The sequence below is a fragment of the Gallinula chloropus genome (assembly GCF_964237585.1).
Source record: "Gallinula chloropus genome assembly, chromosome: 1".
Taxonomy (NCBI): domain Eukaryota; kingdom Metazoa; phylum Chordata; class Aves; order Gruiformes; family Rallidae; genus Gallinula; species Gallinula chloropus.
The window spans coordinates 19,522,542-19,534,720 of record NC_140085.1 but is presented as its reverse complement, the minus strand read 5'-3'; the positions used below and the strand labels follow the sequence as shown (position 1 = coordinate 19,534,720).

The 12,179-nt window shown below is 38.8% G+C and overlaps 1 protein-coding gene across 1 annotated transcript; it reads right to left on the bottom strand.

Annotated features, from left to right (window-relative positions):
* Positions 1-269: 269 nt before the first annotated feature.
* Positions 270-11,005, bottom strand: DMC1 (DNA meiotic recombinase 1; the record flags this gene model as incomplete). Its single annotated transcript, XM_084263763.1, has 13 exons — positions 270-933; positions 1,614-1,730; positions 2,226-2,286; positions 3,073-3,187; positions 3,292-3,365; positions 4,172-4,263; positions 4,870-4,942; positions 6,054-6,095; positions 6,999-7,051; positions 7,646-7,728; positions 8,023-8,169; positions 10,285-10,329; positions 10,949-11,005. The coding sequence occupies 13 exons, from the start codon at positions 11,003-11,005 to the stop codon at positions 864-866; spliced, it is 1,029 nt and encodes a 342-aa protein (XP_084119889.1). The 3' UTR covers positions 270-863.
* Positions 11,006-12,179: the final 1,174 nt, after the last annotated feature.

Below are 12,179 nucleotides of genomic sequence, written 5' to 3'. Positions count from 1 at the left end.
GCCTGCGGGCAGCACTCCCCCAGTAAGCCCAGTCATCAGTGTAAGTACCTGTATTGGCCTCTCCCCCGGATTTTTAATAACAGTATTTAATATCACTTAATAACCTTTCATATTCTTACTTACATTAGGAGACAATGGGTCAGTTACATAGGTTGTTTCTTTAGAGAACTAGGTTTTAGTATGTTGGGTTGTGTCCGTTTTATTCCTCTCATGAGATTATTGAGAGCGGGTTTTGAGTCAAAGAACTCAAACATAAGCAGAGTGCAGTTCTAATTTGTAGTCTTTATTTTTAATAACAGTTTTAAAGCATTATCTCAAAAAAGTAGGAGATGATAAATACAAATATAAAAATTATCTAGTCAAAATAAAAATGCTTAAAAACATATTTACTATTCCTCTATGGCACATGAGATTTGAAGTTCTCAGGCTGTTCCTCCTGCTGCTGCCTTTTCAATCTATGTCAGTTTTATAACCGAGTTTTTCCCAATTCCATTCCATTTCGCACTATTAAAATCTATCACATAGACACCCTTTTGGAAAGAAACTAAGTAGTAAATTAACCTCATGTGGAAGGGCAGCTTTGATTTTCAGAAAATGCAGGAAAAAGATTCTTTGAACGATTCACAAATTTATTCCTTAAATCTCTGCTGAAAGTTCAAGTGAAAAATTAAGACCCTAAATGAACCAAGTTATATTAAGATCAGTAAAACTGAACTGTACAGAGTTCCTCCCAGTATTCTCCAAAAATGTCCCAAATGGTTCCCAAAAGATGGAAATGCAGCCAGGCAGTGGGTGGCCTCGCACAAATCTTCACCCCACCTGCCCACGTGGTTTTCAGCTGTAGATTTGCATTGGTTTTCTGCCTATTCTTTGGCATCCCCAATCCCTCCAGCAGTTATTGCAAATGTGGCTTCATTTTCAGGCATCTCGGGGCTGGGAGGGGGGGGAAAAAGCAGAAATGTTGTGGGTTTCCCCCTGTTAAATACAGTTGTGAAACAGTCCCCAAAATGTAAGCTATCTGGAATACTTCAACATCTTCATACTTATGGGCAAACTGTAGAACGTGATCAGTATGATCCAGATCAGAAAATGATCTTGGAAGATGACAGACAGGAGGGAGGGGGATGGGAAAGGTGCAGGAAAGGGAAGGGTTCTGTCTGCAAACTCTTCATTCCGGTTTCTTAGTTCCTGACCAGAAGCGGTGGTTCCCCCATGCAATATCTCTAGTCATTTTTAATGACTTGTGTCTGTCACAGCTTATCAGGTAAAGGACCACTAATTATGTCAGCAAAACTTAGTAACTGGACAACTCTGGAAGTTTCCAGCCAAGGGACCACCAGTGTTACCAAACTATTTGATAGTGGTCTTTAAATGTGAGCACTAGGAAGATTTATGATGAAAGATTATGCAATTTGATTTAAGTGATGTGCAAGACAACTTGAAGTCTGGTAATTAGTTTGTCCTTTCAGATCTTCTCTCAACATACATCCAGAAAGGCAGTTAGCTTGCAACCATGAATTGCCAATAAGCTGTTACATTTCAGTACCGTGAACTTTGTCACTGTACAGTTGCTTTTAACACAGCTTCCTTCCTGTGAAGGAAAGATAACTTACCTGTCGTATATCTTTGCAATACGCAGCTCCCCTCTCCCTTTCCTCAAACTAATCCTGGTAGTTGAAGCATGAGCAAGGATGTGTCCCCCAATGGGCTTTTTTGGGTCTGCCTGAAAGCTAAATTAGCAAGAAAATTGTGATGGTTCAGTACTGTGCAAATTCCGTAGGTTAACACCATGACTGACTGTCAGACAAGGTATACTGAACTCAGTAATGAATAATAAATAGGCAAATAGGTAAAAAAAGGACTGCAACACACTTGCCTCAATATACGATGTTCACGTTTCACACTGCTATAATTTTCCTCATTAAATTCAAGAGGCTTAAGAAATACACACCTTAAACTTCATATATAGGCTGCTCCAAAACAAAGCAGGGTGCTTTTTCAGTACTATACTTAAGGCTTGTTCTCTTCAAGTTGCAGGGAAAGAAGCCATCGTGCCAGGCAGCAGCTAAAACAATCTCATTATGAAAACTGAGAGAAACCTATATAGAGAAACTGGACCAATGACCAGTCTGAACCTTCATTTCATGCCTCTTTCTCCAAACAATCCCGGTCCTCATCCTCATCTCACATTCAACAATATGTAATATAAAAGAGAAGTATCTTACGTCATAGTTGCTCCTGGATCAGCAGTCATCTGGTTGGTCACAAACACAGCCACATTATATTCTGCAGTAGAAAACAATGCAAAGAAGGTGGACTATATCCAATTAGAATTCCAAAATATTCCCCCACCTGTGCTAAAAGTGAGGTTGCTGCTGAAATACTTCACCTTTCAAACAAAAGCAAAGCAAATTTTCTGTGCATCCAATGGCTGGAGTTAATCAGGAGACAGCCTAAATTTGCTCCTGTGTGACTTCAACTGTAATACTTATGCCAAAAATGAGCACTTCTCAGAATTCCACTGAATAAATCTTTCTCAGTTCCAATCTTCTCTGCTGGCTCCCTGCCCTCAGCCCCCTCTTCCTCTACCTTTTTCTGCTTACTCTTTAAATTTTATTTATTTATTTACTGCCTGGAAAAAAAACATCAACCCAAACATTTACTTTACTCATTCCTCATGAACATGTCTGAGACACTCCAATGAAGAGCAACCCTGTTCATCCTGTCATCCTCCCTCAGAGCACTGCAAAGTATTGGGAAGGTGGCAGTGGGCATGGCTATTTTATCTCTGTGCTTTGCTCCCTTTTTCTGTTCCTCATGTTTCTTGTGTATTTAGATTGTGAACGTTCAGGGAAGACAATTTCTGTTACTGGATATTCGTCCTTAATCTGTCACCCTGAAATAATATATCAGTTTGATCTTTGGTATCTGACAGAGGTGTAAAGTGAGGAAAGATTCGCGGGCCAACACCTGATTGATAATACACACAGGCTACTAGATGATTGTGCTACCAACAGCTACTATTTCAGTAACTCCTGTCACGTTTTCCAAATTCTTCAATGTTTCCCTTACCTTCTGATATTTTTTGGAGCCTTGACAGCATCTGAGCCAGTTTCTGTTGTCGTTCAGCCAGCTCTCCACGACCACTGAAATCCACACGGAAAAGGGCCATTATGGAGTCAATGATCTGCATTGTAATTATGCTAGATAAGTAAATACAGCGACAGAAAATAGGAAAACGTATTCTAAAAGCAATTAGCACACAAAAAATAAAATGTCTCCTGTACTAACCAATAGCTTGAAGATACCAGCTTCCTCATGGAACTTGGCTGCCACATAGTCAAGCAATTCCATCTGATGTTCACCTGGTGGGAAGCAAGGTTGCCAAATGAAATCAGGACCAGGAAGAGCTCAGAAGCAACAAAGGCCTGAATTTTAAAATTCCACTTTAAACATCCACGCTGTTTACATTGTCACTGCCAGCAGTTTCAAATCCAGTGTCCAATAATGAGCTACTTCTACAATAACCAGCAGTGTCCATGCTTCTGCAGGTTCCAGTTTCCACTTGCCCAGCTAACAAAACTGTGCATGTCTTTTGTTAACAACTGAAAAGCAATATAAACGTTTTAATTTAATGTTGAATTAAACGACACACTAAAGTTGTATTAATTGTATTCTTTGTGTTCATATTATGCTGTTAAAGTAGGAGTCATATTTAAAACTTCCTTGAAGTTTTAATGCAATGTCTTGTGACTGAACATGTTGGAGTTGTGCCTGTAATGTCAGTTCACGAGATCATACAGAATATCTCAGCAGCATTTATAGAATTAACTCACATTCAGGCCATTGTGATTAGGTTAATTGATACTTCTCTTTCTGAGATGCTACACTGATACGCATCATCTACATGTCAGACTTCACTTAATGTGGCAAACTGCAAAGCATTATTGTTTACGTGGTGCAGCTGAGCTGGAATACTGAGGCTGAGCAAATCTGCTCAGTGTACAGCAACAGAAACAGGAAATGGAAGCAAGCTTATGGCTTCTTTTGTTAACTGGAGAACGTTCTTTATGACCCACAGTGGGCAATCCCAGTTAATACACTGAGAAGTATTAAAATGGGAGCCTCAGAAAAAACATGGATACCATGCCAGCTGCAATAATGGTCTTACTGGTATATGCACGTGCGTAGAGCACGTTGTCGAGTACTGCATCGTGGTCAACACTGAAGCGATCGGCAATGTCACGGAGACGGTCTGGCCGGCTGACAGTCACAGTTAAGGATTTCTCTTTGTACAAACCACCCACTGAAAATAACAAAACTCTATTCTGACACAGAACTACAGAAAAACACAGAATATTTATTTTTGTCCTAGAGAAGACTGAATTTTTCTCTTCCCACTCTCCCACATACCCTAAAGATAGCTTAGAGTTCATGATGGTAATTGTTTTGTGTTTAGGGTTTGAGGTGGGGGGTGACATATGGATATCTCTGCTCTAGGAATTTAGTTGTGAGCAAAACCTATTTATATAGTCTACCACAGATAAGTGTTAAGAATAGTGTTTCTTTTTAAGTAAATAGAAAAGCTTCCATCACCTGTATCATTATTATGAAGGCATATTAGATTAAAAACAAAAAAAATCAGTTAAAATCTGTATCCTAATTTTCTTTTTTCCAGGTTGGATTACTCAGATGAGAGAGAAAAAAAGTCACTGCCTTGTGGGCCGCTACGCACCGTGCTCTCCATCATGTCAGTCATCATGTTTTACTTCAGGTAGAAAGTTACCTGGAGCCTCCTACTTGCTTATAACAAAGTGAGCTGTCTTTGTGGTTCTTCATACCGGTAGCTTTTAGCAGTCCAAAAGATACAAAGTGTTTTCAGTATCAATGAAGATGATCTTTCCGCCTGTGTAGCCGTTTGGTCCTGGAAGCTGAGCTGTCACTACAGTGAATCATGGAGGATCAAAATGAAAAAGCAGGACAAATATTTTTTTACTCCCTCTATTTTTATTTTTTTAAATAAAATACAACTATTTATCTGTATCACAAAAAACACCAGTTTTAATCAATGTGAAAATAAGGAGTATCTGAAGTCTTGCTCCATTTTGAGAAGAAACTCAAGACACTTTTCTCGATTGGACATCAGATGAGATTTAATTAATGGTGTCAAAATTGTGGTTTATTCAGTACCATCACTACATCTGTTTGTTTTATATTGAAAGTAGGTAAGGATATTATTGATAAGTTGTTACGCACAAAGCATCCTCTTAATCCTCTGCCCAAATGAATGGTATTGATTTTTTGAGCTTTTTCCCAGCTGTAAATCATATGATCAGAAATTATTTGGATGTGAATTTTCCTGATGGGTGAGTAGTTGCTGATTGTGGGTTTCGTCTCTTTGGAAGAAATGAGCTGAAATACTCAATTCATTCAGGCAGAGGGTATGACTGCTGACCATTAGACTACTAAATGGAAGAGACCTTATTTTTCCAGAAGGTGCCATCATTTCCTTTATAGTACTGGTTTCATTTAAGGGAATGTTTGTCTACCTGGAGTCTAGTTTGTTACAAACCGAGAGGTATCACTGGGAAATCAAGAGTCCTGCTGTATTTGGTGCTGCCTGAAGACAGTGACTGCCAAAGTCTGTTTATCCAGTTACTGTCAGCCAGTGGCATCCTTGCAGTGCCCTTTCAGAATGTGGTATTCGGCAAAACCTCTCGAAAGCAGGAAATTAGAAAAGATTCTTGCCTTTGCCCTTTTCTGAGCAGTGCCCCTGCCCTACCCTTATTTGTACTCTGCTTTTCCAGGTGGTGTGTTTCACTGGTTTCTCTAAGGCAATCTATTATCTTCTCTCTCCTTACGTCAAAACTGAAATCGATGTGCGCAGTATTAAAAATTGAGTTCTCACTCAAATACAATTAATGGCAGTAAGAGTCACCTAGGCCTCTATCACTGTATTTCCAGAGATAAAAGATTCTGACTTATGTTTATTTCTGATATAGTTGTAAAGAATGGAGAAGACATGGCTGGCTGCTTTAAGGCTGTACACCTACCACAGAGGGTGTGAGATAGCTGGGTTTTGCCTGTGCGGAACTCTGTTAAATAAAGAAAATGGAGAAAAAAACAAAGGTCAAGATTTCTTTTTCTGAGTTTCCCAGATTCAGGAGTTACTACAGTTAGAAACACTCATACTTTCAAAATTCACCTCTATCTCTACCTTTTTACATCTTCTTAACCCCAATTTACAAATCATATTCTGTGCAGTACAAATGTGTTATGTGAAAAGCAAAATCCAAATTGCTTAATTAATTTGATCATGTTTGACTGCTAAGGTCATTTATTCTTTTCTGTGTAGAAGTTAAAACCACATGGCGCCGGTGCAAAAGTGTTAATTGAGGGAGAGGGGAAAATAAATGGTTCATGCCACTGACCTGGCCTGGTTTTACTTTCAGTATAATTATCAGGGAGAAGCTCAGGAGTTTGTTAATCTCATTGTATCCAATCCTGTCCTCCTGCAGTTCAGCTTTTCTAGAGTACTATGTATTATGAACTCATATTGAAGTGTTAACCACTAACTGATCAAATTTACTATAATAGTATCTTAAATGGGATTTCAAAACCTTCTATGAAACACGGTGTACCGTAAGCGTGCATCAACAAACTATCTTTTGTGGCAGGTCTGTTACTGGAAGGGAACACAGATTGCATCAGGGACATCTTTCCCATATGACACATCACCAGTAGCACTAATAACACTATGTTGCAGTGAATCAGCATGCCCCAAGTGTAATGATTACTCAGCTCAAACTTTGTCTGCAAGCAAACGAAGAGGAAAGATGGGAAAACACTAAGTGAATTCTTTCCTCTTACCTTGTGCAGGTACTTGTCTTTCTGACTACAGTGTGACATGTTTGAGAGAAGCAATCCAGCTTCATTTCAAATCTCAACTAAGTTGCAATTCTTTGTTCAGTAATAACCATTTGATGTGGTTTTCTCACCTCCAAAGGCCTCAGTGATTGCCATGCTTTCAATCCCACCGCCCAGAAGTTTACTGGAGAAAGGGAGAGGATTATGATGCAGTTAAATCACAAGAGGAAAGTAAAAAAAGAGAAATTTTTGACACTTGAAGAATTATTTCTGTCCCAAAGCCCCTCACTTAATGCATTAAGTGCTAGGCACTAAATGATAATCGATTCATAAAGAGTTAACTGTCTCAGCCTCCCTCTCTGTGTGCAAGAGAAAGATATATAGGAATTATTGCCAAAAAGAAAGAAAAAGGTAAAATACCTTTGAGAAGATAACATTCCATAAAAATATCTCAAAGGAGGGCTTGTAGACTTAGAATTTTGACATAAGACCTGCAGGTTGTTTTGACTAGCTAAAAAAAATGATAGTTTCAGGATTTCTGGATGCAAACTCTGTTTACCTACAACTGTACAAAGTCCAGCTTCCCCTCAGGAAAGGAGTCAGTTTTGTTGCTGGCTAATGCAGGCAACTTTGAGCCAGCACTAGCTCCAAATGCAAGGTAACCTACATGTCCCAGGTGGATTAATGTTCTTTCCTTTATATTTCTGTGTCTCATTAAAGACAAGGAGTATGATTACTGGAAAAATTTGGACTAAGAAAGGATTTAAGCAGAGCTTACTCAAATTCCTGGCTGCCGGTAGTAATATGAAACACCATCTTCCGTTTTTCGCTGTACTCGAAGGCGGTCAGGAAACCTGGTTCCTAAGGAAGACCAAAGAGAACCTGAGACCTTTATCATAGCTTTAACCTGAAGTGCAATATCCCAGAGAAATATCTTCTCTCCACTGTAGCCTTGTTTACACAGGTTGGGTATGAAAAGCACTACAGCATTTGTCTGGATGTTGTAGAGTATGAAGTATTACTCCTTTAGAGTAACAAGCAGAATAGTTTTCAAAATTATCATGATGGTGTGAAAAAATCTTTTAAGAGAAATGTTGCATTGTGTTTTGGAGAGGCCAGTGTAAGTTTAAACCACCAGGAAAGCGACCGACTTACAATCAGCTTGTTTGCAGCTTCTTTAATCTTGTCCACTTTGGCTTCCGAAAGCCCTTTTACATTGCACAGGGCCCGTCTTGTGGTCATCTGGATTCCTTTGATCGTGCAGATCCCAACTGACTTCAGTTTTTTAATATCTGCTACGTTCTGTGAAGAAAGTTCCCTTCTATGAGTACTTGTGACAGTTAACAACTAGAAGGCAAAGTAAATCTTTTTATCACACATTCATTATGCATGTGTATTTTCACTAAGAAAGTAACAGATTCACAGTGAACATTTTGCTATGTAGTTTGTGACACCAGCAACAGAAAATTTTGAGTAACACTGGTGTTGAGGGATCCTGATGCTTTTGAGAGAAAGGTGTCTTGGGTCCAGTTGTGTTTACTTGTCCCGGCTCAGTGCCAGTCTTTCCAGATCCAGGCTGGTAGCAAGGAAAGAATACAGATTATATTCAAGAAAAACCCTGTAACACCCAATGTGTCTTTGGTCCCTTAGCACAGGTAATCTGTAAACCAGATAATCTGATGGTGGATAACTGAGAGCTGGCTTGCAAGGATCGTTGGAAACTTAACTCTAACTGCTGTGCTGTTTCTGCATGTTCACAGTATGTCCAGTTAAAACAAGCGTATCCTGCAGGTCTGACCCACGCTTTGTCCTACTGACACATTTTGCTTTTTTGTCACCTCATTTTATGGTTCTGACATCAGTGGAAACTTAAAGGCAAGCAACAGATTACTCACAAGAAAGCATACTATGTGAAACATTTAGGATAATACTTCAATTTACCATTTTGAGCCAAGATTTTTCTTTGAAAAAAAAATATCCAACTATGAACTGTATGCATCATCTATTTGTCAAGTGTGTGTGGGTGCATAGGACATAAGAATGGAGGGGGACTATGTTAGAAATTAGTCATGTTCATTGGGAAGCTTATTTCTCATCCTGTGATGAGCTTTTTGATTATTCCATTAATAGAGATAGATGAGGTAAATCATTTACGGAAAAAAAAATTACTCTTCCACCCAAGAGAATAACCAGCAACATAAAAAGGATTGAACTGTTTTACCATATTTTCTACTAAGACAACAGACTACAGCCTCAGAGATCATTTTTCTAGACTGAAACTTTTAAATGCATTATGCTGCTTCTACATGCCTTCAGTGGTTTGTCCTTCTGGTCACATCAGACTCAGGGCTGTTCTAGTCTCAGTGTGGTAGACCTGGTTATGGAAGTTCTTGTTCACTGCTGCACAGACAGACCTTTCACCAACAGCTTATGTACCAACCCAGGCTCTAGGATACAGGCCTCCTTAGACTACAGCTCAATGCTATGAAGCGTGCAGCAGTACTCCTGGCTACAGCCTTACACCCGCCACCTGCCCCGATCCTCTACCTTTCGTTGCAGCCCTGTCCTAGTTGCATGCCTCTGAGGTAGAAAAGGGAGAGTTTACCAAGAAAAAAATCCTAAACCGCCTGGGTTGGGGTTTTTTTCTATGATAATTTTTTGACTAATTGATTGATAAATCCAGTTCACAGGGTGTGCCAGATGAAGGGATAGCATGCTCCAGGGGCAGGCTGCAGGCTGACAGCACCTTCATTCCTACCAAATGCTTTTGAACATCAAACCACAGCCTAGGTTGTGCTAATCTGACTCCTTTTATTCTGCTTCTGTAACACTCCATGTAATAGGGTTCCAACCCATGAGCCAGTATCCTGGATAAACATATAATAATGGTAATTCGAATAAATAGGTGGTGTTTATGTGATAATAATAATGATGATGATAACGATTATAGGAATTCATATTTGATGAAGGAAACTAACCACTTATTTCTCTAGCTACTAATATTTTCCTCACGCCCACTCTACCCCGTTCACCAGAATGCTGAAAATAGTATGGCAACAATTGTCACAGTGTAATTTCACAGCCACCAAAAATGCAGGAGTAATTATAAAGATTGGCAGGAACAGGAAGTAATCTATCACACAGTTTTCAAATAAATTAGCAAGTAGTTGGTTTTTCAAGAGTGCTGGGTGCTAAAGACTTTGAATATCTTGCCACTTTATTTAGGAATCTGACGGGAATGAGATTTTCTGGAAACCTGTCTTATCACCAACGGCAAAATTTGTCTTCACATGACTGATTCGGAATTTACTGCAAGGAGGAATTTCAGTTATTTTTATCAATGTGTATATGCTGGAAATAACCTTACAATAGCTCTACATGGACAGTTCCGTGCGTAAAGTCATTGTTAATACTTACAATTCCATGCTTTTGTAGCAGGTCAATATCCTGAAAAAAGGATTCCTAAAAAAAAAAAGAAAAAATAACAGAAGAAAATAAAAATCTGGCTTGCTTTTTCTCATAATTAAGTCTATCTCACTGTACTGTCTGTCCATTTCAAATTTGTAAACATTTAAATAGTTTTCCCTAATAACACATAACTTGTCAGACAACCCATAAAAGCACAGCCATACTGAGCCAAGGAGGCCTACACATTTCCTATCACCTTCCTTATAGAGTGGATCTTTCACAGGCAAGCAATCCTCTGCTGTGCTTATAAAACTTTTTGATCCTTTCCATCACAGTTCCTCAGTCTTTTCAGGCTGATCACCATTCCTTAGAAGCATAAAACTGATAGTCTCTTTGCATTTAATATAGAAGTGTAAAATAGAAATAACAATAAGCCCATTAAACCTTGTGAATAGCTTTTGAGAGATTAATGAAGAGTACTTGAAGAGCAAGGCTGTACAGGGCCTGGGAGAAGGAGGTTTTCTTGGTATTAGACTGGAACAAAATTCTAAATGCACTGAGCTCCCTGATGCTCTTTGAGGGAGCTCCTGTCCCTCTGTGGATTTCATAACACTATCACAATACCTTCAAACAACATTTGCTGCACATATTTTTCAATGAAACGTAAATTTACCTCATCATCCTGGTATCCAGGTTCCTCTTGAACTACTTGATCCTCCATGGCCTTCATCATGAAAGAGGAGGCAATAAACTATTGATTGCTACTGGGAAATGCAAACAAAAGTAGTATTGGGGTGGCAATAAATGAGTAAATGACTGTAAAAGGACTTTTAATAAATCCTTGAACTACAAAACCTTCTCAGTATGCTGTCACGTGTGGATTTAAACTCAAGATTCTGCTCCCAACTCTTCATTACCTTGCCTACCAGACCAACAGGAGAAAATTACTGCATTACTCTCTGTTTGTCTAGAAAGTGTTTAACAGGTATTGGAAATGAGACCTCAGTCAATCCTTTGTGAGAGTCTTGGGTCAGAGATGAGTTTGGATCATTTAAAATGATCTATTAGCGAAATTTATTTTGGTAAGATAGTTAAAGGCAATCTGTATTTTTATAAGAAAACTCAGCAGTTGCAGCCAGAATGGGTATTGGAAAGGCTACATGTCAGTTTCTCTATCCTTATATGACAGAAAGCCCACAAAAACTGCTATTGAGAAAGGTACAACTCCTTAGTCGTGTATCTTAAGAGTTGACTATAAAGCTGTATTTTTTTTTCAAGTTCTTCCTGAAGTTTAGAATACCTAGTATGTGCTAAAGACATGCAAGTAATGCCAGTAAGACTAAAATAAAGTCATGTAATAAAAATCTGAGGCACTTATTATGCAAAAATGTAGAGAGAGCTTATTTCATGGTTAGCTTGTCATGCCTGTAGTCCACCACAGCTTCACTGCCCTCTTTATCTGACTTCCATAAGCAAAGCCTAAAGCCAGAACAGACGTTTACTTGATAAATTAGAAATACAATCTTATAACCTGACATATCATTTTTGTGGATTTGTAAATGGATTGGTTGCTTCTCTCTTACATGTGAGTTTCCATTCAGTGTTCTAGGTATGGCTGATGAAAAGTTTTGTAAAACATCTCATCCAGATGTGTTTATATGTTTGCTTGCTCATCCTTGCTACTAAAAATCCATGAAAGGTAAGAGTCTTGTTATGAAACTACAAGATGGGTCACGTCTAACAGAGGATGGGATAATTTATACTAGATGCTTGCAAATAGCTTTTTTTCAGCTTCTAAATGGATACTTAAAATCTGCCTAACTTTCCTGCAAGAATCTTGTGCATACAGAGGCTGGGAGGAGGAAGAAAGAAAATATTATCATTTCAGAATGAGCTTTTCTGGT